Here is a 27732-nt window from a genome sequence, read left to right on the forward strand (position 1 = left end):
GGGGATCACAACAAAATGTGGCAAGTCCTCAAACAGATGGGAGTACCAGGTCATCTTACCTGTCTCCTGAGGAACCTGTATGTGGGCCAAGAAGCAACATTGAGAACCAAATATGAAACAACTGATTGGTTTAAGATTGGAAAAGGAGTAACACAAGGCTATATATTGTCACCTTATTTAACTTACATGCAGAATACATCGTGTGAAATTCCAGGCTAGACAAATCAAAAGCCAGAATTAAAGCCAAAAATATCAGCAATCTCAGATATGCAGATAATACCAATCTGATGGCAGAAAATAAAGAAGAATTAAGAAGCCTCTTGATGAAGAGGAGAATGTAAAATGCTGGCTTGAAGCTTCACCTAAAAAAGAAAACAAAACCCTAAGATCTTGGCAACTGGTCCTATCACTTCCTGGCAAATGGAAGAAGAAGAAATGGAAACTGTCAACTTTTGTATTCTTGGGTTCAGATAGCACTATGGACGACGACTGCAGCCATGAAATGAAAAGGTGCTTTAACAGCATACTAAAAGCAGGGACATCACCCTGCTGACAGAGGTCCATAAAATCAAAGTGATGGTTTTTTTCAGTAGCAACATATGGCTGTGAGAGTTGGAGTGTTAGGAAAAATGAGCACGTCAGAATCAACATGTTTGAATTGCGGTGCTGTAGAAAACTTTTTTTTTTAGGCAATTGGGGTTAAGTGACTTGCCTAGGGTCACACAGCTAGTAAATGTCAAGTGTTTGGTGTGAGGCCGCATTTGAACTCAGGTCCTCCTGACTTCAGGGCCGGTGCTCTATCCACTGGGCCACCTAGCTTCCCCCTGGGGAGAACTTTTAAAAGTCTTTTGGACAGTAAGGAGATCAAATTAGTCAATACTTGATGAAATTAATGCTTTGGAAGGACAAATACTGAAGCTGAAGTTTAAATACTTTGCATAATGAGAAGACAGGATTCATTGGTAAAAACCTTGATGTTGGGGAAGAAAAGGAAAAGGAAATGGCAGAGGATGAGATAGATAGCATCATGGAAACAATGAACATGAGCTTGGACAGACTTTGGGAGATAATAGAGGACAGCCAGGCCTGGCATGCTGTGATCTATGGGGTCACCAAAAGTCAGATATGACTGAACAACAAACCTCTGAAGAAGAGAAAGGCAATTCAAGGATTCTACCAATTTTTGGTGGAAATATCCCTTAAGAGCAGCCCATTCCCTTTACTCTTTTTCTATGATCAGCAAAACAATCTTCTGATTTTGTAATTAGGTTTCCTAGCGTACCTGCTCCCCAAGAGGGAGGGCCCTGTACAGACAGCAGGTAACAGTTTTCAGATCAGGCATAGCTTCCAAGAAGAATTCCTGTTAATTCAATCTGGTTTATAAATCAGTCTCTAGTGAGTTTGATTGGCAAAAGTAAACTCCCCAGACCTTGATCATCCTTGAGGGAACTGTTAAAATTGAATTTCTAAACCTATGATGTTGAAGGTCACCACTGAACCTATAGCAGTGGTCCCACTAGCGTGATCCACAAGATCGTTGTCTGAGTACCTAGCCAGCTAGTTGATCTTTCTCATTTACATCACCTTTTACCATTAACTCAATTCAATTAAAGAAACAGCAGCAACATCTTCTAGGATTGACTTTACTGGATCCCATATAGAAGGACTTTTTGATGATGATCCACTGGGATCACTGACATGTAGTTAGACCTAGGACCAGTGATTCAGAGGATACATGAAAAAGGATTCCCAACAGGGCAATAACGAAGACAGGGTGATTGAAGCTTATTCTCCAGAGTGCTGAATTTGGAGGGCAAAGAAATACAGTAATTCAGCATTTAGTTGGTAAGGACAATTAGTTAAAATAGGAAGCCACCAGACGGTGGGCTGGGGTCCCCTGCATGTAGTCTCTTGTCATAGGTGAAAAAATTTCTAATCATGACTCTGATCAAGCACTTAGCACAGTGCCTGGCACATAGTAGGTACTTAATAGATGCTAGTTGTCTGACTGGGTTTCAGCCACATCCTCCTAGGGACTTGCCATACTACCGTGACCTCTTGGTAGCCTGGGGATTGGAAAGTGAGAAAGGTCTGTGCTGAAAACTAGGAAGGGTTAAGGGAGGATTTAGAGAAGATGAGGGTTGGGTATAGACAGATTGTGAGGACAGAAGAAGAGATAGTACCAGATAGAGGTAGATCTTATCTCCAATAGCTCTTGAAGGAAGGAATGGCAAGCATAAGGACAATTCACCTGTGCAGAGGATAAAGCAATGAAGTGGGAGTAGGATTGATGAATCAGAAACAGGGCAAGCATCTTGTACAGAGATGAAGGGCAGCAGCTAGGTGGTGTAGTGTATAGACTCATCTTCCTGAGTTCAAATCTGGCCTCAGACACTTACTAGCTGTGTGACCCTGGGCAAATCACTTAACTCTGTTTGCCTCCGTTTCCTCATCTGTAAAATGAACTACAGAAGGAAATGGCAAACCATTCCAGTGTCTTTACCAGGAAAACTTCAAACGGGGTCATGAAGCATCAGACACAACTCAACAACAAACGAGGGCTTTGGGAGAGAAAAGTAATCAAATCCACACTAGTATTTCTAGAAAATACTGTCAATCAATTACTCTCTAATTTCAATTACCATCCCTGAAACTTCCCTGTCCAAAACACGCCTGCCTGGCCACCACTCCCCTGTGTGTGCTGTCTTCCCCTTCTAGAATAGAAGCTCCTTGAGGGCAGGGATTATCTTTCTTGTTTGTATTTGTAGCCCCAGCGTTCTGCACAAGCATCTGGCACCCAGTAGGTGCTGCTAAAATAAAGGCTTTCACTCATTCAATGAGAAAGGATTAAAAGGCATCAGAGTGGGATGGCAGGGCTCCACAAGATGAAGTACAGAGAATAGGAAGAGAAAGTCTATCTGCTCATTTCAATGCTCACACTCTCCTGGAGGACTTCTGCTATCTACCCTACAAAGTCAACACCTAGCAACTTCCTCTTCTTCCCCGGAGCCTGTGCCCTGGGGCATAAGTTGGGTCCACAAAATAGCATCATAGCTCCCATGGAGCTTCTGGAAAAGGAACAAAACTCCCCACCCAGATCTCAACTGATTAAGGGATCCAACAACATCAGCTACATTCTCCAGCTACCTCCCAGCTTCCACAGAAGTCCTCAGACACTGAGCCACAGTATTGCAAGGTTTTATTGGCTCATTTGCAGGCATTTGTCTTCAGTTAAATCCCATGGTGTTTTTTTTTTTAGGGGTGAGGGATGCAGGTCTTGGGTCATTGAGCACTTCCCTCTGTTATCCTGAAGGATGCTCCTGGTACCTTCCCTGAGGAGCCAATGGACTGACTTCCCTTCTGTGGATTTCTTCATCACTGGCCATCTAGGAGAGGCAAAGTCTGTTCCTAAAGGCACAGCTTTCTCCTCTTTTTTGTCTCTTCTTTGGCAGGTCACCATGGTTCCCTGTGCTAGATTTTCACCTCTGGCATCCTGTAGGCACTGTATAAAGTCCAAATATTTCACTGGCCCAGGTGAGGTTGATGGGGCCAGAGACACATCACCAGAAATCCCTTTGATTAGCATTGAAAACTACCTCTCCTCAGACCAGAAGAAGGATAGGGGAGGTAGTGGGAGAATCCTCGAGTGTTGTAATTGTGTGGTCCCAGTTGGGAGAATGAGACGATGTCAGCCTGATTAGGTGACTTCAAAATAAGCATGGGGTGCGTGATGGCCACATGATCGTTGGCTGTGAACGCCATGGCTGCCATAGCCACTGCTTGAGCCAGCTACATTGTTTTCCCGATGGTTGAGGAGATTCCCTACGACTTTCATCTCTACTTTCTCCAGGACCTTGAGTTCCTCTTTATTAATGTCCTTGGTTTCCAAGTGACCAGGGTTTTGGCAGTCCGCGGCCCGCTGAAGCATGGAATCCGCCAGGTGCTTACCGGTGACGTCGATTTCCCTCACACACGCAGCCACGGATGCCCATGTGGACTCGTCCACTGAGCTCGACTTGGCAGAATCTTTGTGGGACTCCTTGAACACTCTGCTTCCTGATGTCCTCTGCCTGCTGATATAGGATTCCTTGTGGACATCAACATTTCTCCCTTCTTTAAGCCTTGAGGTACAGGTTTCCACTTTCACATTGGTACTAGCAGAAATGGCCTCCCCACTCCCACCTTCTTGCATCAGGGCACATAACTTTTCGTCTGAAAGGCGGCTGAAGTGGGATTTGATCCAGGGATCACACTTACTCTCTATGGCTGTGGATGCTACGGATTCTTTACTACAATCCTTTTGGCTCTTGGTGGACTTCTTTTTCCACTGGAACCAGAGGCAGAGGCCTCCAGCCCCCAGCAGCAGGCTGATTGCCAGCACCACCTTGCATGATGGTTGCTGGGTAAGCACTCCCAGGCTCTCCAGGACCCTGAGCCAATCAGGCTGAGATAAGACAGCATGGGGAGATAAGAGATAAGAGGAAATGGGGAGCCCAAGCAACCTGGTTCATGCTGAAAGGCACCCCAGAGGGTGTCTGGAGGGCAGATCCCTGCTCCTCCACTGCCTGGGGAAGACCCTTCCCCCGCCTCAGCAATGAACCCCATTGTGAGGGAGACAGTTGGGAGGGGTGGGCAGGTGGACCCTAGCAGTGCTTGGGGGAGGCCTGGCAATGCTTGAACATCCAACAGAGGGAGCTGGGGTCTGTTGCCCTAGTCAGACTTCTCTCCCCAAGTTCACTGGAAGCTGGCAAGGCAGTCATCCTCCTTCTTCACCCCTACTTTTGCAAATGACTCATTCTACAGTTTGGTTATTCACCCTCCCCAAGACAGAGGCTACTTATTCTTATTCTTATTATTGTTATTGTTATTAGTTGTTGTCATTGTTATTGAGTTATTGTCTGACTCTTCATGATCCCATTTGGGGTTTTCTTGGCAAAGATACTGGAGTGGTTTGCCATTTCCTCCTGTAGCTCATCTTACAGATGAGGAAACTGAGGCAAATAGTTAAACGACTTGAGCAGGGTCATACAGCTAGTAAATATCTGAGGCCAGATTTGAACTCAGGAAGATAGTCTTCCTGCTTCCAAGCTCAGTGCTCTATCCACTGCACCACCTCGCTGCCCTAATTATTATTAGAAACTAACTTATTAGCTGAGGCTGCCCCATAGCCAGAGCCTGAACCTCTCTCTCCCTCTATCTTCAACCTTCTACTAGCTCACTAAGTACTGTCTTCATCCTTTGCTTCCCTGGCCACGGAAGAGAATGTGGTCCTGAGAACAAGAAAGGAAGGAGGGGAGGACAAGAACATTCTGGAATGGTGTTAGGTCACAATGGGGGGAAGTACAAGTGATTAGCTCAGCGCACGGGGCGGCATTGGAAAGCCACTTGGATGATCTTGATTCTAGAGGACCCATGATCAAGCATCTCACTCCTTGACAAAGAGGTGATGGACTCAAGATGAAAGAATGATGCGTACATTTTTGGACATGGACGATGTGAGAATTTGTTTTTCTTGACTAAATATATTTGTTACAAGGCTTTTTTTCCCCTTCAACTGTAGGGTGGAGAGATGAGTGGAAAAAAGTAGGGTTAGGGGCAGCTAGGTGGCCCAGTGGGTAGAACACCAGCACTGGAATCAGGAGGACCTGAGTTCAAATACTGCCTCAGACACATAATACTTCCTAGCTGTGCGACTCTGGGCAAGTCACTTGACTAACCCCAATTGCCTCGCTAAAAAAAACCCAAAATTAAAAAAAATCAACAAAAAGTGGGGTTTGTGATAGAATTCCCCTTCCACTCAAAGTTAGAAGAAAGAAGGCCAGAAGGAATCACATACAAGCGAGGAAGCTTTGAAAGTTACAGGTTGAATTTATTATTTACTTAAAAAAGAAGAATAAGTTCTATGTAATAGAGACTTGCAGTTTCCTGTATATCTTCTCCTTCTGTTTCACAATCCATATATGGAAATGCTCATTTTATCTGATGCTCAGAATTTACAAAGAAAAAAAAATGTGGGAAAAAAGAAATCTACCTGGTTTTGAATCCTGAGAGACAAAGAGAGAGTATGTGTGCACGTACACGTGTATGTGTGCATGTACGTGTGCGCGCACGTGCGTGTGTATGTGTGTGTGTGTGTGTGTATAAAATAGCTATCGATTGTTGACATGTGCCTTATTTTAAAGGCTTGAATTTGGGCCAGTAGCTATTCGGATGCTGCTTATTTCCTCCCAAACACTGGGAATTTCCACCAGGTAAGCAATGGCACCTTGGATAACGACTGCCAATACCACCATTTTGTGGAAATATAAACTTATTTCAAAAAGTATTAATATTAACTTTTAAAATCTGTGTCATGGGTCATCAAGGATGGGCTATGTGCGTGGTAGCTGCATTTTCACCTACAATATATTAAGAGACCCAAAGGAAGGTCTCCAGCATGTTACATAAATCCTTTATGAAGGATTTGCAGAAAGAAATAGAAAGGAATTGGACAGGATAAGGAAATATAGATGAGGCTGGTAGAAGGAATATTGAAGTTTTTTGGTGGCTTGGTTTTTTTTTAAGGCAATTGGGGTTAAGTGACTTGCCCAGGGTCCCACAGCTAGTAAGTGTCAAGTGTCTGAGGAGGGATTTGAACTCAGGTCCTCCTGACTCCAGGGTTGATGCTCTATCTACTGTGCCACCCTTGGAATTTTTTTTTTAAAGATGAATTATTCAACAAAGAGGCGATGGGAATAAGTATTTTTATAGTGCCTACTACGTGCCAGGCACTGTATTAAGTGCTTTTTACAAATATCATTTTGTCTGATCTTCACAACAACCCTGTGAGGAAGGTGCCATTATTATCCCTGTTTTACAGATGAGGAAATGGAGGCAATCAGAATTTGTGACTGTGCCATGGGTGACATAGCAATTAATAGGTGCCTGAGGCTTGGATCTGAACTCAACTCTTCCTGCTTCCAGCTTCCTGCTTCCTGCTCTACCAGCTGCCTCCATAATAACAATGGCTAGCATTTATACAGAGGTTTCTAAGGTTTGCAGAGCACTTTACACATATCTCATTTTATCCTCACAACAAACCCTGGGATATTAATATCCCCATTGTACAGATTAGGAAACTGAGGCAGAGGCTGATTAATTTACCCAGGATCACATGTCTAGTAAGGTATCTGCAACAGGTTTTGAACTCTAGACAATTTAGAGCAAAGTGCAAAGAAACGCAAACATTTGGGTACAAATTATAGGTCTTCCTAAATTCAACTGTTTTTGATTACTTAACCTAATGCTGGCTTTTCCTATTCTGTTTGAAGGAGAATCTCTAGCTTCCTTTCACTTGCTTTAGATATTGAAAAGAGCCAGGCTTTATGCCCGGCTCCTACCTACTGAAAAACCACCACGTGACTTTCTGCATGCTGCCGGCTCTCCAGAGTCTTTGGATGGCCCAGCATCCTTGAAAGTGGGCAGTGTTTTGCATTCTCTAATCGGCTTCTCTCAGCCTTAGAGAAAATGGGTTTCTAGAACTTTTGCTTTCCAACGTCAAAAAGATCAGGCTTGTGATATCTCCTGTTTCACAAAGACTAACGATGCTCTCTTTCCATCAATAGAGATTGCTGGGAAGCTAACCATCTAACTTAGAGTACTAAGCCTTCCTGCACTGAGAAGGTCATGGAGTATGGAAAGCTTGCTGGATTGGGAGTCAGAGATCTGGGTTCAAACCCCCTATTCTGTCTTTAAGGATAAGACATTAACAAATGTCTTCACCATTCTGGGTCTGAGTTTCCTTATCTGTAAAATGAGGGGTTGGATCAGATGACTCCTTCCAGTACCCGATCTATGATCCCATTAAAGTTTTGTACGTGTAAAATCAGTATACTTTATTCCTCAAGTATCATAGGATTTTATATCTAGAGCTAGAAGAGACCCCAGAAGCCAACACTACTGAAGTCCACCCCCCCACGTTTTACAGAGTTTTGTAAAATTTGGGTTCAATCCAAAGGCCACACTTAAGGATTTAGAAGGACACAAAAGTCCGAATTTAAGGAGAGAATGGAGGCTCTGGAAGATGGTCTGAGGTCGCTCTGTCTCCCACTGTGGGCTTTTTTACTAACTGTTCTTCATGCTTGTAATAGTTTTCCTCCTCATCTGTACCTCCTGGGTTCCCTGGTAAAAACTTACCTCCTTTAAGAAGCCTTTCCTGGAGGCAGCTAAGGGGATAAAACATTGGCCCTGAAGAGTCAGGAGGACTTGAATTCAAACCCAGCTTCAGACACTTACCAGCTGTGTGGCCCTGGGCAAGTCACTGAACCCTGATTGCGCCCCCCAAAACAAACCTTTCCTGATCCCCCTTCATGCTAGTGCCTTACCCCTATTGATTAGCTCCAATTTCTCCTGTTTATAGCTTGTTTGTACATAGTAGTTTGCATGTTGTCTTCCTCATTGGACTGTGAGCTCCTTAAGAGCAAGGACCGTCTTTTTGCCTATCTTTATTTGCCGCCGCCGCCCCCCCCCCCCCCCCCCCCCCCCGCCCTTCTAGCACAGCTCCCAGGACATTAGTAAATATTCTAATACTCAGTAGTTGTTTACTGACTAAGGGGAAGGGGCAGGACATGAACCCAGCACCTGAGACTCTAAAGTCGGAGCTCTTTCCATTGGAGCATGTTGTGACTTGTTTAACACAAAAAACTTCTTCCTTAAAAGGGTCAAGCTCATGTAAATCTGGGAAGGTCACTTAATCCTTTTTGCCTCAGTTTCCTCATCTATAAAATGAGGTGGAGAAGGAAATGGCAAACCATTTCAGTATCTCTGCCAAGAAAACCCCAAATTGTGGTCACAAAAAGTCAGACATATTTCATATGAAAAAATGCTCTAAATCGTTATTAATTAGAGAAAAGCAAATCAAAACAACTCTGAGGTACCACCACATCACACCTATCAGATTGGCCAACATGACAAAACAGGAAAATAATAAATGTTGGAAAGGATGTGGGAAAATTGGAACACTAATACATTGTTGGTGGAGTTGTGAAATGATCCAACCATTTTGGAGAACAATTTGGATCTATGCCCAAAGGGCTACAAAAATGCGCATACCCTTTGATCCAGCAATAGCACTTCTAGGGCTATATCCCAAAGAGATCAGACAAATGGGAAAAGGACCTACATGTATAAAAATATTTATAGCAGCTCTTTTTGTGGTGGCAAAGAATTGGAAATTGAGAGGATGCCCATCAATTGGGGAATGGCTGAGCAAGTTGTGGCATATGAATGTAATGGAATACTATTGTGCTATAAGAAATGATGAACAGGCTGTCTTCAGAAAAATCTGGAAAGACTTGCATGGACTGATGCTGAGTGAAGTGAGTGGAACCAAGAAGACTTTGTGCACAATAACAGCCACGTTATGTGATGACTAATATTGTTAAACTGAACCCTTCTCAGCATTACGAGGATCTAAGACATCTCCAGAGGCCTCGGGATGGAAAATGCTGTCCACATCCAAAGAAAGAACTACGGAAGTCGAATAGCTATCACTTGTTTTCACCTTCTGCTGAGTTTTGTTTCATCTTTCTGATGGTTCCTCCTATTGGTTTTAATTTTTACTTACAACTTCACTAATGAGAAAATATGTTTAATGGGTATGTAAATGTAAAACCTATATCAGATTGTACACCGTCTTGGGGAAGGTGGGGGGGAGGAAGAGGGAGAAAAATTTTCAACTAAAAAGCATATGGAAGTGATTGTTAATAAATCAATAAATTAATAAAATTGGGGAAAAATTTTTTAAAAGTCAGACATATTTGAACAACAATTTTTGTTTCCTGCGGTTTTACCGGATTTGTTCATTGTTTCAACTAAGTCAGGGGTGGGAAACCTGCAGCAGCCTGGAGGCCACATGTGGCCTTCTGGGTCCTTGGGTGAGGCCTTTTGACTGAGTTCAGGTTTTATGCAACAAAACCTTTTATTAAGGGCAGTTTGAGATTGTGAAATTTGGATTAGGTCGGGCGTACTTGAGGGCCTAGAGGGCCACATGTGACCTCGAGGGCCCAACTTCCCCACCCCTGAACTAGGTTCTGTTGTTGCTGATTCTCTTGGAATTCTCTCCAGCATGTGATGGTGTCATCTGCACATGTGAGAGTTCTGCTACTTTGCTGCTTATTTTTGTTCCTTCAGTTTCTTTTTCTTGTCTTATTGCTGTCGCTGGCATTTCTAATATAATGTTGAATAAAAATGGTGATAATGGGGAAAAAAAAGGGTCAAGCTCCTTTTTCCCTCTCTGAACATTTGAATGCATGTTTGAACACAAAAAGTTTTAAAGAAGACATAAACAGTAGCCTTCCCCACCCACCCCACCCCCAATACAGGGCAGCTGGCTAAAAATCCATCAGAGAAGCCAGGCTGGAAGATGACGGACAAAGCCCTGACCAGTGGGAGCCCTAGCTCAAATGCTACCCCTTCCTGAAGTCTCTTACTGTGTCTCCTAAGGTTCCCTATAGCTGCAGCTCCCCAGGCCGGGGAGAGAAAGACAGAGCAGCGAGGGTCCGACCTATCAGAAGGGAAACCTTTTCACCTTCACTACTTGAGGCTCAGAGGCTGAATACAGCCTCGAGGCTGGTGTTCCTGGGATGTTCCCGCCCCAAGGGCTCTTGGGAAGGTCTCTCCTGTCCACTCCCTTCTGCCCTCATCCCAGGCCACCTGCATCCACAGATGCTGTTTTCTGTGCAACTCTTTTCTTAATAATCTGCTCTTAGCTGCTTTTCTAGTTCCAGGGAGAATCTTCATAGGTTAGGGAGGAAGCTTCTGTAAGAGGTCTCACCTGTACCATACTAGGAGAACCCTCCCTTCTACTGATGCATGAAACCCTTCATATTGACCCATGAGCCCTCCCAGGGCTTACATCTGAGTTGGGGCCTAGATGGGAAAACATGAAAACCACAGCTCACAGAACCTGCAGAGCTTCAGGAGGGTTGGTGTGTTTGTCCCACACCAAGACGTATGGATTGATGCCAATGTTTAATGCTTTATGGTAGGACATAGTTTTAACATGGTGAATTGGGTGCTGAATTCAACTTGCTTGGGACTGAGTCAAAGTTTAAGGAAAGACTCTTCAGCTGGTCTAGTCTTAGCATTTAAAATGTAATTATCATGTTCTAGGGCCCCTTTCCACGTACCCAACAAAATCTGAAGTGAGGGGAAGAGGCAGGAAGGTTATTCTGTCCTGGGCAATCACTGTGTCTTGACCTGGCATCTGTAGATTTTTATGCATGCCTTTGAGTTAATCAGTGCACTCATCCTCATGTTTCTTAATGTAGGTGGAGAGTAGAAGTTTCTGGAAGAAGGTGCCTGTATGCCAGCAACACATTTTCTCTGTTCTTCTGTAACTGCTGGAATCAAAGTCCACACCAAGACCTGTGTGCCCTTGAATCAGCACTGGACTCATCCTTTTACTGGGCAGTTCCCACTTCTACAAAACCCACTTCCAAGAGACCCCTACAGGCTCCCTAAGTTGTAGAGCTTACTTTTTTAAAAAGCTGGCCAGGTCTCATGAGGAGAGCCATCATGTTATTTGTTAGGAACCTTTGGGCTCGGATCTGTTGGGACCACTTTATGGAACTAGGCAATAGGAGGTACATTTCATTTCCCACCCTGCTCCCTCCTCTGTCCTCTTAGAAAATATCCCACAGGGGCAGCTAGGTGGCTCAGTGGATAGAGCACCAGCCCTGGAGTCAAGAGGACCTGAGTTCAAATTCAGTCTCAGGTAACATAACACTCACTGGCTGTGTGACTCTGGGCAAGTCACTTAACCCCAATCGCCTCACCAAAAAAAAAAAATTCTACAGCTGGGGCAAGGATGGGGCCCATGTGGGAAAGCACTTAATCTAACCACTGGCCCAATGCTTCCACCAATAATCAATGGCAATGAAATAGGTGGGGCATCTTTCAGGTATACTGCATACCCAAGGCTGGTATTAACCAAATTTGCTGGTGTCCATGTCTAGCTTAGAGGTCCCTGAGGACAGGGGCTTTACCAAAAATACATATATTTTGATAACTGCATTTCAATATAATTAGTTTCCTTTGTAGACCTATATATTTTATTTTATGCATTCTAAGAAGGGGCCCGTAGGTTTCACTGCCAAATTTGGTCCATGACACAAAAAAGGTTAAGACCCCTTGCCTTAGATGGACCTCTCCTTTTAGCAAGTGGTCACAGTATCATGTAAGAACTGCACTGAAAGGAAAAGTCTACAGGGTACTATCCCAGGGGGTCCAGGGAACTAACTAAGGATCTGAGCCAGAACAATCTGGGGGTTATAAAAGCCACACACTAAAGCACTACTGGGTTCATACTAGTAGTACTGATGATGATAATAAACTACTACTATTGTCTATCAAACATGGGGCCCTTTCTAAATACCGGTCAGTAAAGATGAGAGGAAAAGAAAGCCAGTGAACAGCAAGTAGATGAGGGGACCAAAGTAGTCAATTGCAGGAGTCAATCAGTCAGTCGACTATTCAGCATTTATTAAGCACCTGCTGATGTGCTAGGGGCTGTACTAAGAACTGGGGATACAAAGAAAGTTTAAAAGACAGTCCCTGCCCTTGAGGGGTTCATAAAGTAATAGGGAAGGAGAGTAGGAACCTGGAGGAGTGATGGATGGAAGTAGAGACTGCAGAGGCAAGACAGATGGGATGCATCTTCAGAAGAGTTCCAGCAAGGGGCTGTCAGGCACTCAGAGGTCACTGTTTTGGGGGAGGGCTCCCTTTTTCTCATGCAAAGGAAAATAGCAACTCCTCTCCATCTTTGGAGAGCCTTGCCTACCTCCCCAAAGGGAGGAGTCTGTGGGCTCTGGGCTGAATAGATGCTGACCACTGGTATTCATCTAAATGATCACCCCTGTGCCCCAACCACTGAAGCACAGATCTTTGATCTGGAAGGGACATGAGAAATCATCTAATATAACCTGCCCGTTTGATGGATGAGGAAACTGAAGCCTTGAGAAAGGCAAGTGACTTGCTGCTAAGTAATGAAGCTTGGGATTAGATCCAAGGCCGCCTGACTCCTGGTCTCTGTCCTTTTCACTGCTCTGTCCTGCCTCCCTCGCCCACTTCCAGAATCCACCTTACCTCTGAAGGGGATGGTGCCAAGTTTGTATATATTCTCTTCCAGCTTTCCATAGTCCACCTCTGCTGTGGCCGTGAATGGGGTGGTCACTGGAGGGTAGATGCCCGCAATGTCCACCTTCCTTCCCTCTCAGAGGCCCACCCCGTCAGACTCCGCACCAGGCATCTGCCTAGGCCTTTTGCCCCCAGCCTCACAGAGGACCAGACTTGGGATGCCAGCATATTCCTAGGAAGTTTGACTTGGCTGCTCTGTGCCCTTGCCCTGGAGTTGAACCCGAGCTTTCTCCTTCTGTTAATAATCAATAGATCTAGTTAAAAATTTGCTGCTGCTCCCCTGACTCCAGGGTCCATAGATGGGAGGGAAGCTTTGGCTGAGGAAGGAGAGAGGCGATCATAAGATAGAAAGCTGGGAGTGAGCTTAGAGATCACTTAACCCAACTCTCATTTTATAGAGCAGGAAAAAGGACCGGTAGTAACACAGCAATTGAGCAGCAAGGCTGTGATTCAAAGTCAGGCCCCGAGCCTCTCTGGATGCAGGCCTCTTTGCACGTCTTACTGCCTCCCACTTTGTCGGCAGCTGTCTGGGAGAGCCACAGACAAGTTTCCCTTGTCCCTTGGCAAAGCTGGGGGTCCAGTCTGCCTTCAAGGAGCACAATCCCCCTGATTAGGCTGAGCTTGCCCTCTGGCTCCCTTTCCAAAGGGGAAGAATTGCAGCCCTGAGTGGGAGAGGTTTGCACAGCTTAATGTTTTCTGGTCTCTGGCCCAGAGGAGGAGGAGGGCACCAGGGCTGCTCTGGGGTCACTGATTGGCTGAGAGTTGTCTTCTCTAGTCCTCCTCCTTCCTGCTTCCATTGAGTTTTCTGGTTTTAGCTCCCCAGTGGGGTCTCCCTCCCTTCCACCCCGAAAGTGTCTGTGAAGCGGGTTTTGTGGGAACTGCCCAGTAAGAGGATGAGTCTAGGGCACACAGGCTCTTGGTGTGTGGACTCTGCTTCCTGCAGTTACAGAAAGACAGACAGAAAGTTTATTTTTTTCTTTACCTTAAATTATTTTTTCTTTTTTTTTGAGAAAGTGTAGCTGACTTACAGGCACGACAATACGTCCAGAAGCTTTTACTCCCCACCTACATTAAGAACCATGAGGATGAGTGCACTGATTAACTCAAAGGCATGCATAAAAATCTACAGATGCCAGTTCAGAATAACCTTTCTGCCTCTTCTCCTCACTTCAGGTTTTGTTGGGTATGTGGAAAGGGGCCCCAGAACATGATAATTACATTTTAAATGCTGAGACTAGTCACAAGGCTGGGAAAGATGACTTGGGAAAAGAGCTGTGAACAGAAGAGGGGAAAAGCAGGAGGGGAATGAGGAGGGGGCTTGCTGCAGCCGCACACAGGGACCCAGCCTGAAACAGGGCAGAGGCAAAGAGGACCGGGAGGACGCTGCAGGGATGCTGCGGGTCGAGGGGTGGAGTGAAGGGGGACTGAGAGCTAGGCAGATGCTAAAGGAACAGAATGGAAGAGGGGAACTAAGGTGAACAGGATAAGGGAGGCAAGGAGTGAATGGGCATCCTGATCATAGCATTAGCCCCCAAACTGCAGGATTTAGATAAAGCTGGAAAGCGGCAGTCCGATGTAAGATCTACAGGGGAATTAACATTTATTTTTCTTTATTAAGCATTTATTAAACACCTATTTGTGCAAGGCACATTGCTAGGCATAGGGGAGACAAAAGAGAAAGTCCCTGCCCTCATGGAGCTTACATTCTAACAGGGAAGACGTGTTTATATATACATACACATATGCATATACACACATATGCATATACACACATATGTGCACACACATAAAACAGAAACAAGAACCTTGGGAGGTGTTTCAGGGGTTTCAAGGAAGGTCTCAAGCAGCTAGATGATGCAGTGGATAAAGTGCCTAGCATGGAGTCAGGATGACTCATCTTCTTGAGTTCAAATTTGGCTTCAGACACTTACTAGCTGTGTGACCCTGGGCAAGTCACTTAACCCTGTTTGCCTCAGTTCTTCATTTGTAAAAATGAATTAGAGAAGGAAATGGCAAACCAGTCCAGTAGCTTTGCCAAGAAAACCCCAAATGGGGTCACGAAGAATGAAAAACGACTGAACAAGGAAGATGTCTCACATAGAAGGCCATACTTGAACTGAGTCCTGAAGGAAACTAGGGATGCCAAGGCACAGGGCAGTCAGTACAAAGGCACCAAGATGAAGGGCAGGGGAGGATGGTGAAAGGTCAGGTATGGACCTAAGGCAGGGAGGCCAATGAGGAGGCTACTGCAATGGTCCAGAGAAAGGGAGAAGAGAGCTTGAACAAGGGAGTGGCTATGTGAATGAGGAGAAGGGATCATGTCCATTCAGGACAGATGTTATGGAGGCAGATATGAGACGCTCAGGAACGTGCTAGGATGATCTCGGCATGGCAGAAGGTCAGAAGCAGACTCCAGAAGAATGATGGGTTCGAGGAGAAAGCCAGACCTGTTCTGAACATACGGACTTTAAGATACATGCCTATAGGACATCCACCCTTCAAAATGTCCAAGAAGCAGACGGCAATGGGAAACTGGCTCTCAGGAAAGAGACTAGGCCTGGATATGTAGATTGAGGAGGCACTGAGTTAGGAGGTAATTACATCCATGGGAACAACTGAGATCATCAATCCAGAGTGTAGAGAGGATAGAGGAGGGCCTAGACAGTGCCTTGGGCAACACTGGGAGACAGAGGCAATGACAACGGATGCTGATCCAGCAGATGGGATAATACTGATAAAGTGCTTACCACCACGCCTGGCACATAGTAGGTCTATTCTACCACTACCACCATCATCACCATCACCCCCCCCCACCCTTTCCCCCCTCAGCAAAGAAGAAACTTAGAAGAAGTAGTGAGTCAGGAGGAGAATTAGGAGAAAGTAGCAGAACTAGGAGAACACTGGACACAGTTAACAGCAAAACTGGAAGGATGCTCGAAGGTGACTTAGCTACTCTGATCAAGACAATGATCCAAGACAATTCCAAAGGACTCATGACGAAAATTGCTATCTACCTACAGAGACACAACTGATGAACTCCGAGGAGACTGAAGTGCACTTTTAAAGCCTCTTTAGTTTTAGTGTGTGTGTGTTCTTTTGCAGCATGGCGAATAAGGAAATACGTTTTGCATGACTTCATACATATAATTGATATCATATTGCTCAAGGGATGGGGGAGGGTCAGGAGGGAGGGAGAGAATTTGGGACTCATAATTTTTAAAAATTGTTAAAATTTTTTAACATGTAAATGGGAAATATTTAATGAAACAAAATTTTTTAAAAAACCTTTTAAAGAGAAAATCCTGAGAGGAGAGAGCATACAGGAGAATAAGATGGTCAACAGCGTCAGCTGCTGCAGAGAAGGTTCGATGGAGGGACAGTCGCCATATTTATTTTCTCCTTTCTCCTCCTCCCTACAGCCTCTTCTCCCACTCCCTCATTCCCCCCTTAATGTCTTTCTTTCTGCTGAAGGAAAATAAAAAATATCACTCCAGATAGCAAAAAACAATTTTTTTTATTGTGAGTAAATTCCTTTATACTCTGGTTTTTGGGGTGGTGGGTGGTGAGGGGGGGAATGCAAATGCCCACTTGATAGCAGCCCTGTGTGTTTCCTCCTCTATTCTAAGCTGCTTGAGTACAGGGCTTTGTCTGCACGGTTTACCTACGTACAGAGCCTAGCCTGGTTTCACACATCTGCCAGAAGCCGGACGAGTCATCCACATAGGAAAGAAAGCAAAGCGACATTCTAGACAGAGTCTCCATGGTCACCTTCCCTCGGGCCAGGCTTCAGCTGGTGAGTGAGATTTTATTGCGAGGCCACAGGCTGTGGGGTCTCAGCCCTGCTCTCACCAGAGCCCTCTAGATCATTCTGGTTCTGGGAGGGCTCCGGCTCTGGGTTCTCCAGGGCATGGCGGGTATCAGCTTGCCAGAGCTGTACAAGATCTGTGGGGGTCTTCCCAGCCTGAGGGGAACAGAGAGAGAAGACTTATTCAGATGCCTGGTACCAGACAGGCACCTCCTCCAGTCATTCCTCCCCTCTGGTGGGAGGCTGTGTGGCACAGGAGAAAGACCTGAATGAAATTTGGATTTAAATCTTGTCTCTGATGCTTGGGCAAACTATGTAACCTTCCTCAGCAGCTTCCATTTCCTAGCCTGTAAAATGAAGGGGGCTGGACCAGAAGGCCTCTGGGGTCCCTTCCAGCCTTAGCTCAAGGACAGTATGATGCTAAATCTCTCTGCTTCCCCAGGCCTAATGGGGCCTTCTCATTCACTTATCTCTTGGAGGACTTCAGCTTGGAACCCTGTTCCTGCTGAAGCTATTGTAAAGGTTTCCCCTGCCCCGTCCCAGATCTTCTAAGGAAGTTCTCCTTCTGGCTTTCCTGTAGGAGGAAATCCCCATCCTTGGGAGATAGGGACAAGACCCTGGACAGAGACCCACAGAGCTTCTGGAAGGCTAAGGGAAATGGGCTTTTGGGAGTTGACCCTAGAAAGGAAGACACTCTTTTGTGATAAGTGGTTGGGCGTACAGGTCCCCATGGACACTCACCATGTTCTTGGCCATCATGTCAGCCCCGTGTAGAAGCAGCATCTTGATAATCTTGTAGCGGTTAAGGCGTACAGCATCATGAAGGGCGCTGTCTCCTTCCTATAGCAAATGCAGGGCTCAGGGTCCATCATGAAGACAATTGGGGTGTGGGAGTGGGGAGAAAACAGCTCACAAGAGGGGAGTGAGGGTCAAGCCTAAGCCTCGTGTGGCACAACCCAAGTCACAGTGCTAAGTTCCCAGGTATGGACAGTTATAAGTAGGGTATTGGAGAAAAGAAAGTGCAGACCTCTGGGAACAAGGTTCTTCTACTAGAAAATCCTGGGATCACAGGCCCTAGTCACAGGCCCTGAGAGATAACAGGGAAGTTAGGGGGAACGCACCCTGTCCTTGGAATTGATATCTACTCCCATGGAGAGAAAGTATTCCACAATGTCTATTCGGCCCGTTCGGGTTGCCACGTGGAGGGGAGTGCTCAGGAGCTGTGTGGGAAAGAAACAGGAGTTACTGGCTAAGGGGACACTGGACGTCTGGCTGTACCCTCTGCTGGCTCTGTGGGTGGCTCCTTACATTGCTGGGCCACTGACTTCTCTGCTCTTCACCCAGAAGTTTTATGACCAAGGTTTGGGCAATGGCACAGGCTGATATTCTGTCACTTTCTAATATATCATTCTGTACCACTTGGATGGCCCCCGAAGGATGCTGAACGCTGTATCCACAATCCAATCTTCTCTAGGATGCTGCTCCTAGAGAAGCCCAGCAGAGCCATAACTAGGGCAGGGTGACCAGGGATTTGCTCCAGGGAGCTGACGTGCAGCAGGAGCAAGCCTGCTCCTCAACTCTTCTGCCAGCCTGTGCTGGGTGGTACGAATCTACTTCTTTGCTCAACCCAGGATCCTACATGACCCACTGTGATGGTCTTCTCCTGGGACCATTCTTCCTCCGCAGCCCCTCTGGGCATGGAAACCAAACTCAGGTGTGTCTACACCAGTGGTTAGATTATCATCCCCACCCTCAAGCTGTTTTTGCCCAGTTGGAAAACTCTCTGGTTATTTTCTGGGCTCTAGGCTCAGGTGCAGTGGCAGTGGGTGTTTTCAGTGTTGGGGAAGCACAGTGCCCCTCCCTCACTTGGGGAGCTCCCACCATCCCAGTTGCCTTGATCTTCCTGACCACCCCCCAGTAGCTGCCCGACAGTGACCCTTCACCTTGTCGCGCACGTTGATGTCTGCCCCACGGCTCTGAAGAAGTTTCACCACCTCCAGGTGGCCTCCACGACAAGCCCAGTGTACGGCTGTGCAGTCTAGCTAGGTGGGCACAGTGGCCCCAAGAGAAAGAGGAATTAAAGTGGCAGCTCCCAAGGTTCCCCATTTCTCCCCAAAGGAATCAAGTCCAAGTAAAGAAGATAGCCTCAGAAGATGGGCACTGGCAAGGGTAGGAGAACCCTGGGGGAAAGTCAAGGGGGCAGGAGCAAGAGGCTCCTGCACATGGGGTCAATGGCAGCGTAACGGTCAATGCCAAGTCCCAGTGTCCCCAGAAGGGCCTCCCTCGGTGCATTGCTTCTGTTCCCTTCTCTAAAATGGCATCAGAATCAATCAGTCTTAGGCTAGACGGGTCCCACTGCGTAGTGAAGAAACACAGGAAAATGTTAGGTGACTCTTGCCCAGGACAGGAATACTCTCACTCACCCGGTCCTGGAAGTCCACGGTGGCTCCACTGTCCAACAGCTTCTGCAGGATCTCCATGTGGCCCTCCAGGGAGGCCCGGTGAAGGGCTGTCCGGCGAAACTGTCCTCCAAAGAGACCACACATGACCCAGAGCCTGGGCACCAGCTCTTAGCCCTACCTGTGTTAGCTGTTCGGGTGAGCTAAAGGCCAGGCCTTAGGTCAGCTGGAAGGCGCTTGGGTCCTTAAGGCCTACTCAGTCTTCCTCCTACTTCAGTCAACCCCAACACTCCCTGGAGGAGTGAAATTGCATAGGCACTATAGACCGACTCTGGTCTGGTTTCTAGAGTTTAGTGCTCTCCCTTCCCCCCCACCCCCTCCCTCCCTCCCCAATGCCCTTCAGTTTCCATGGAGGACAGACTAAAACGAATGAATGAGACCCTGCAGTCTGGAAAGGCTGATCTTTGATCAGACCACAGGGCCCTGTGTATGTGAAGGGGAACACTGATCTGTCCATGAAATCCTGGTCTCTAAAGAGCAGAATTCCCTTGAGGCTTGAAAAAGATCAACTCAAGACAAATAAAAATACTTTCAAAATACACAAGAAGTACTCACAACCACCCTTATAGTGTTTGGTTTAAAAAAAAAAACCCACCACCAATTTACACTTTCATTACTAATGCCTTTCCTCCTCATAATGATCCTGTGAGCTAGGCTGGAGATGTCAAACTGATACAGATTAAGAAACCAAGACAGAAGGAGGCTAGGTGCTTGCTCAAGGCTGTATTCAATCAGCAGCAGATTCAAGGGTAGACAGGGATGGGGAGAGGATTTCATTGGCATAGGAAACCTCCTCTACCAGCTGCAGCTCTGTGACTTATATGTAAGTGGTGTCCAACTCAAACAGGACCAGTGACTGACTTAGAAAACTATCTATTCACATTATCTATGTTGTATAGTATTTTTATTTATTTTGTTAAATAATTCCCAGTTACATTTTCATCTGGTTGGGCAGGGTCGCTGGGTACCTGTCTGACACCTCTAGCCTCGAGTGCAGAGAGGTCACATGACTTCCCAGTATGTGGCTGAGGCAAAACTTCAACCTGGGTCTTCCTGGTTCCAAGGCTAGCTCTCCATCAACTATGCTAGGCTGCCTCTCATTCTAGCCTAGGAGCAATACTAAGAGATATCACTTATCTAATGACTTAAGGTTTGCAGAATTCTCTCCCCTGACCCAGATAACTACCCGGGAATTTGGCATTACAAGTATTAGTGCCCCATTTTACAGGTGAGGAAACTGAGGAAGAGGTTAAATGACTTGTCCATGGTTACACAGTAGGGAGCTTCAGAAGCCTGAATTTGGGTGCAAGGGCTTCACCACTCTATGCACTACACCACACTGTCTTTTTTTATTGTTTGTTTTTGTTCAATTGTTTCAGTCATTTCTGACTCTTTGTGACCCCAATTGGGGTTTTCTTGGCAAAGATAAAGGAGAGGTTTGTCATTTCCTTCTCTAGCTCACTTTATAGATGAGGAAACTGAGGCAAACAAGGCTAAGTGACTTGCCCAGGGTCACACAGCTAGTAAGTGTTAAGTGTCTGAGGCTGGATTTGAATTCAGGTCTTCTTGACTCGGCATTCTGCTGAATAAAAATTATTCCCTATAAATTCAGTTTATGGAACACATGTTCCCTAAGAGTTTCAAAAAGGATTTAGAAATGGCGGTGGTTATCATATTGGGATATACTCCTGAACATTTTACAGTCCCTTCCAACTCTGAAGTTCTATGATTCAATGAGAATCATGTTTTCTTTCAAAAAGATAAGATTTCTCCCATGATACATCTGTCAGAAACAGAACCCTGACCTTGAAGAAATGGGGGCTAATGGTGCTTTTCTGCTTTTATGATGGGATTTGAAGAGCCATTACCTCATCACAGGTATTAGCAGAACCCCCATCTGCCAGGAATTTCTCAATGACATTCATTTTCCCCTCTACGGCAGCTTTCAGGAACGTCTCCTCTTCTACAGGTCCAGTCTGAGATAAAGACCCCAGTCACCACAGTATCCATCTCACCCACCAACAGAGGTGTATCTGTGCTATCCTCCCCAAGCTAGTAGCATAACCTAGATTTCAAGCCTGAAACATTCGCACAAGGCTCTCCTCATTGGTAGAAAGAATTATGACTCCATGAAGGTCTAGAACTTCATGTGCCGTCTCTTAAAGCAGGAATGGAGGCTGTCTCTTCTCTTCAAAGCTCCTGGTACCAATTCTGCCCCTCAGGCAGCCAGGCATCTTTGAGCTGTCCTCTCTACCAATGGGGAGAATGTTATGAAAACATTCTGAAACTGAAATCTGGGTTAGACTAGAAAGAGTCATTTTTCCCCAGCCCTCAGAGTTGCAAAGCTAGAATGCTCCTCTCCCCTCGGTCCCTCCCCACACCACGAATCATGTATTTCCTTTCCACATTTCCCCACCTTCCCTCCCAAGACCTCCAGATTCTCTTACGATTTCCTGGGGTTCAGGTGGAGGCTCTGGGGCCAGGGTTAATGCCTCTCTCTTCTTTTGCTTCCGTTTCTTTCGAAGCTCAATGAGGTTCTGGATCCCACCCACATCGATGATCTCTCGGCGAAGATCCAGTGATGTCTTTCTCACCCTCTCCTGGCCCTGTTCAGAGCAGAGACCTTGTGCACTAAGCGCCATGAGAAGCAAGATGGAGGCAGGTTTCCCTCTGCCTGCTTCTTTGGAGAAGACTCTTACTGCTTCAGGCAGTTTCTCTCCTCCCCCTTACTTATCCTTCCACCCCATCTTCTTAACAACACTTAAGTCTAAGGCCTTGAGTTTAGGGAAGCTGAAGGACAGTCGGTAGCCTGGAAGAGTTAATTCCTTCTCCCCTTTTCTTACAGAATCCCAGATTTAGAGCTGGCAGGAATCTTAGAGGCCAATCTAGTTCAACCAATTCATTTTACAGATGAGAAAACTCAGGCCCAGAATAAAAGATGGAGCGGCTTGCTCAAGGTCATAAAAGTACTAAGGGGCAGAGCCAATACTTAAATCACAGGTCCTCTGACTCTAAATTCAGTGATCTTTCCACCACACCAAACTCCCTCAAAAGGGAATGAATTTCCATGTCTCCTCACATCTCTTTTAGGTTTAGAAAAAGCAAATGGGTCTTCAGTATGCCATGGGGACACAGAAGTTCTGAATCAGCTGAGAGGAGGCCCTCGCCATCTCTGGGAACAAGGCAAGGGGTCAAAGACTGGTGAGGCACTAGGGATGGGGAACGGTCTCCAGGACTACTTACCCAGTTCCCAGGTCTAAGTTCCCAGAGGAGAATTTGGTTCTTCAGACCTCCTGGCTCTTACCTTGACCTTCTGCAGCGTCAGATTCTGGGACCCATGGTGCTTCTCATCCTCCAGTACCAGCAAGTCCATCTGCATCGGCCCAGGCTTCATGTTCGAGGCACTACGGAGTTTCTGGTAAAGGAAACCTAAGCTCAGACCCAGCTCTTGTAAAAGTCACTTTCCCTGGAGTTTCTTCTCTTCCTTGGCCCATTGATGGCCTAGTAACACAACACTGCTTTTATGATTTTAATGCACTGGAGCATTCTTCACGTGAAGACATAAAAATAAGCTAACATTTATCTGGTGTCTACTAGGTACCAGGCACTGTGCTAGGCACTTTACAAATATTATCTCATTTGATCCTCACAACCACCCTTCGAGGTAGGTGCTATTACTATGCCCATTTTACAGATGAGGAAACTGAGACAAACAGAGGTTAAGTGACATGGGTAGTATGTGGTAGAGCTAGGGGTCCTCTAACTCCAAATCCCACCTTGGGTCAGAGATCACAGAATTTTAGATCTGAGGATCACAGATTCACAGTTGAAAGGTTTTCAGGTAAAACCCCCAAACCCAGAAATGCTAAATGATTTGCCCAAGGTACAGATGCACAGGAACTGACAGAGGATTGGAACCCAGGTCCTCTGACTCCAAATCCAGTAAAATCTTTCTATTGAAACACAAGGACCCCCAAGAAGGTAGAGGTGGTGACACATTCCAGAGACCATTCAGTCCAGCCCTCTGTCTTCAGGCAGCTAAGTTGGTATCCTCATCCGCCCCAGGCCATTTCAGCCTTTTGAGGTTAAGCGACTTGCCCAATGTCACACAATTAATTAGAGGTGGAGGAAGAGCCAGGACTCTGATCTCCTACCTCGGTGGCACAGTACTACTCTTTCCACTAGGCCAGGTTGGATGAATCTCATTTTAATGGCACCAAGTCTGTAACTGGTAAAGTCCCCAGACAAACAGCATCCCTGATTTCCCTTTCCTTTTCCCTGTTCCACAGGCAGGACCTTCTCATCTTCACAACTGCTGCAGGGTTCAAACTCTCTTCCCTCGTATTACTCCTTCTTGGGCAGCCAGATGGTGCAGTGGATAGTGTCACCCTCGGAGTAAGGAAGGCTTGAGTTTGAATACTGCCTCAGACACTTACTTAGCTGCATGGCGCCACGCCTCTCTCCACCTCAGCTTTATCTATGACTTAGAGTTAATGATAGCATCTAACTTACAGGGTTGTTGGGAGGATTAAGTGAGAGATTTGTAAAGTGCTCTGCAAAGCTTAAAGCACTATGTAAATGCTAGCTATCATCATCATCATTATTATTCCAAATAACCCCATCAGTTTCCAGGAAAGATGATGACAATACTTATACAGCACTTACTATGTGCTGGGCCCTATGCTAGGTATACATTATCTCATCTGATCCTCACAAAAACCCTGAGAGGTAGGTGCTAATATTATCCTCATTTTACAGATGAGGAAACTGAGGTACACAGAAGTCAAAAGACTGGCTCAGGGTCACAAAACTAGTAAGCGTCTGAATCCAGATTTGAACTCAGGTCTTCCTATCTCCAGGCCTAGCACTCTATCCATTGCACCATCTAGCTGCCCATATCATCAGGAAAACATCAAGCTACCTTCACTGGAATCTATGCCTCTTCTCATACCACTCAGAAGCATGTGCCCAGGTCCCCATTATTCTCAGAGTGGATTCTCAGGTTACAGATTGGGGAATCTAAAATCAGGGACTGGTTCAAGGGTCGGGAGTAGTGTGGGTAGAAGGCTGGGAGGGAGATAAAGCTAATTTGAGGGGAAAGGGAAAGATGTAGGGTTTCTAGGCCACAACTACGCCAGAGAGAATCACATCCTGGCATTGCCACTGGCGGCAAAGAAGCCAGAAACTGGAGGGGGCCATTTCTCAGACTCCTGATTTCCTGTTTGTCCCATCTCTCCACAATGAACCCTTTCCTACTTCCTGTCCTAACTCAGGGTAATGATTAATGAATTATTAGGTACTTATTAGGTAACCGCTTTTGACTCAGACCAATTTTGTGGGTGGAGGAATAAGATATGTTTTGTAGTAATTAATATAGATGTTGCCTCCACTGAAGTCCTACTCTGGTGCCTCACATAGGTGACTCTGGATTCTCAAAGGCAGTCAGGGGACACTTTGAGCTTTAGTAGGTGTTACTCACAGTATTACCAAGGCCAGGGAGGTTCACTACAGGGTTAGCTTTTTAAAGACCATTTACGACTGTGAGTTTGACAGAAGGATGACTACCTGTGACAGTGGAGTACCCAATACCAACAAAACCACACATTCTTGAATCTGAGTTGGAAGGGACTGGAGGTCTGCTAGCCTGATCTGCACCTAAGTAACACTTGTTTCCACATCATTCCTCTCAAGCAGTCATCCAACTCTTGTTGGAAGGCCTCCAGTAAGAGAGAATCAACCCACTGCCTCCTGAGACAGCCTATTCTATATTTAGAGAGCTCTAATTGAGATGTTTCCATTCTTACATTATGGGGGCACTTGACTCAGGGCTTAGCACATAGTAGGTGACCCTGGCACGTGGTAGGTGCTTAGTACATATGTGCACACCATAAGGTAATGGGACAGTCACAGTGAGACAAAGGGCTTAGACTCCATAACTGAGCCAAAAAATCAAATAAAAATAAGGGGAGAGTATGGAAACTAGGCTTAAAAAATTAAATGTTTTAAAAAATTAGACCATACATATTTTTCCCATTCTCATAAAAGTCTTATTTTATGTTCCCTCTCTTACCATAGAATTATTTATGATTTGATACATTGTTCTCTTGACATTTCCCTGGATATGGAACGAGTTCTCATTTTGGCAGTTTTGAGTGAGGCGGCCAAATGTCCTTGAACTGAGAGCTGAACAATATGTACCTGCCTCCCACTCCCCTCCTGCTCTGCCACAATTAGAGTCAGCTTTGCTTCTTACTCCCCCTTACTCTCCCTTACAGCCCACCCCCAAGGTACAGAATCTAGCTAGACCAGGATGAGACGGGGTTTTGGCTCTTGACTGGGCCATGGTCTTAGGGAAATGGCATAGCTCAGCTTGGAATTTCATAGCTATTCAACAAGTTGGCTTCTACACCAAAAGTAGAACTGCCCAGACTTCCTGAGGATCCCCCAAACTAGAAATGACTTAATCCCACCCCAACTTAAAATCTGCAAAATATCAGCTGAACTCAGACTGTCCTCTAAGGACAAACGGGAGCATTTGCCCCAAGACACTTGGCATAAGGTACTGAACACTGATGCCCTAACTAGTCCCAGCCTGGGGGGTATTTGACGGCTTTGTTTTTTAGAATTTAGACTCAAAACTTGAAAATCTTGGTCAGGCCAGGGCTGTTTCCCTCTCTTTGAATGTAGCCTGGTCCTGTGATCACCCTATGTCCTAAGTTCTCTGAACTTTGAATGAATGGATGGAGGACTGCTGAGTCCTTGGACTTCATGTGTCAGAAAGTCAGTGGCAGGGCTCCAGGACGGAGATGACACTGATTCACTTTCACGCTTTTGGCCAGTGAAAAGTGGGATTCATAAGCTGGTGTGTGTGTTTAAGACACACAGAGGGAGACAGAGAAAGTGACAAAGACATTAAGACACTGACAAACACAGAGAGGAAGTAGAGATTTCAACCCTGTGCCCACACTCTACCACATTATTTGAGTCCTGGCCCAAGTTCCAGCAAATTCTGGTTGACACTTCACTTCCTCCTCTTTTATCCCTTCCTCTTTCCTTTGACTTTTTGACTTCTCCAGTTTCCAAAACCAGGTTTCCCCTCTCCTTGTCCTGCTCTTCTATACAGCTGCTGGTGACTTCATACAGAGGGTGAAAAATTGCCTTCTACCCTGTCATTTCAGGGTCGCCTGCTGCTTTGGCTGCTCCTGGAAGACATCCTTAAAACAATGACCCCTTAGCCTACCTTTGCTCTCCCAAATGGCTACACTGCCCTGTCTTGGTCCCCAGTTCCAGCAGTGTTTAACTTTGCCCTTTTTCCTAGCTTCTCTCATGGGTGGGCTTCTCTTTGTTCTGAGACCCTCAATCATCAGCAGGATGGGTACAAGACATCACTTCTAGGATGGACCCCAGGTACCGGCAGCAAGATTCTAGCGACCTGGAGGTGACCCCTAAAGGAGTCACACGAGATTAGGGATGATCCTCTTTCCCCCCAGGATAAATAATTCTCAGGAACCCAAATAGGGGAATATTTTACCTTTTAACATTCACTACCCCTGTCCCTCCTGAGCCCATCCCTTCTCTCAAATTCACTAGCTACAGCTCCAAGTCCTTCTCTATCCTCAGTATAGCTCTGGATCCCAAGAGAGCTTCCCTCCATCCATCCCCCCTGTTTCCCCTCCAAGTCCCAGTACCTGATTCTCCTCTTCCTCTGCCAGCCGCTGCTCAATCAGCTCTGTTGCCCTCTGAACCTCTTCGGAGCCTGCCATGGCCATGGAACCAAGCTTCTGCCCCCAGCCTCACAATGCTGGCCTGGCCCGACCAGACGGCAGAGCCTTTATAGAGCTGGACCCCCCCCCTCCCCGGGAGGAATTGAGAGCTTTTGTCATGAGCTCACCGGCTGAATTCACTAACGGCCTCCCCTCACCCTGGGTCACCTTCAAATCCAAGCAATTGCCTGGAGGGAGCCCAGCTGTGTGAGCAGACACAGCAAGTGGGGGCTGTGATTTTGAAGAAGCAAACTGTTCTGGGTAGACCGAGGCACGAGGGGGAGGCAGCATAGTGAGGAGCTGCCACTGAGGTTCTGGGGACAGTGCACTCTCCCTTATGTGCCTGCTCCTGGGTGCTAGCCAGGTTTGGAATGAAGGGCCAAAAGGAGTCCGATTTTGCCCTGAGCACAGGGAGCAGGGGCCAGCTCCAGGCTCACAGCACCACCTTCTGGGCACAGGAAGATCCCTAGGCTCATGCCTCGGCTTAGCACTGTTCTAAGACAGAAAGACAAGGAGTTACTGGTATGCT

At 46.2% G+C, this 27732-nt stretch overlaps 3 protein-coding genes across 4 annotated transcripts in view; all 3 read right to left on the minus strand.

The window, feature by feature from the left end:
- HOGA1 (4-hydroxy-2-oxoglutarate aldolase 1) overlaps nt 1–13838 on the minus strand; it is a 37790-nt gene extending 23952 nt beyond the window's left edge. Inside the window, 2 exon segments of the mRNA XM_020996845.2 lie at nt 13126–13254; nt 13257–13838. Coding sequence (XP_020852504.1) covers nt 13126–13254; nt 13257–13344 — 217 coding nt within the window. The 5' untranslated portion in view covers nt 13345–13838.
- CUNH10orf62 (chromosome unknown C10orf62 homolog) lies at nt 3189–4796 on the minus strand. The gene is made up of 2 exons (XM_020996764.2): nt 4780–4796; nt 3189–4502 (listed from the first exon to the last, which is right to left on the minus strand). The coding sequence occupies exons 1-2, from the start codon at nt 4794–4796 to the stop codon at nt 3698–3700; spliced, it is 822 nt and encodes a 273-aa protein (XP_020852423.2). The 3' UTR covers nt 3189–3697.
- A 2833-nt stretch (nt 13839–16671) lies between the features above and the next one.
- Nucleotides 16672–27560, minus strand: ANKRD2 (ankyrin repeat domain 2). 2 transcript variants are annotated; one of them, XM_020997111.2, is made up of 9 exons: nt 27129–27560; nt 22745–22855; nt 21888–22046; nt 21309–21416; nt 19405–19503; nt 18925–19023; nt 18103–18201; nt 17723–17821; nt 16672–17137 (listed from the first exon to the last, which is right to left on the minus strand). In XM_020997111.2, exons 1-9 carry the CDS (start codon nt 27207–27209, stop codon nt 16982–16984), a joined length of 1011 nt encoding a protein of 336 aa, XP_020852770.1. In that variant the 5' UTR covers nt 27210–27560; the 3' UTR covers nt 16672–16981. The 2 variants fall into 2 exon arrangements, with proteins under 2 accessions (XP_020852770.1, XP_020852771.1); XM_020997112.2 differs by lacking the exon at nt 27129–27560 and adding an exon at nt 24362–24689.
- Between the last annotated feature and the right edge of the window lie 172 nt (nt 27561–27732).

This window comes from Phascolarctos cinereus, unplaced genomic scaffold, assembly GCF_003287225.1.
Source record: "Phascolarctos cinereus isolate Bilbo 61053 unplaced genomic scaffold, phaCin_HiC Scaffold_3;HRSCAF=262, whole genome shotgun sequence".
Lineage (NCBI taxonomy): Eukaryota > Metazoa > Chordata > Mammalia > Diprotodontia > Phascolarctidae > Phascolarctos > Phascolarctos cinereus.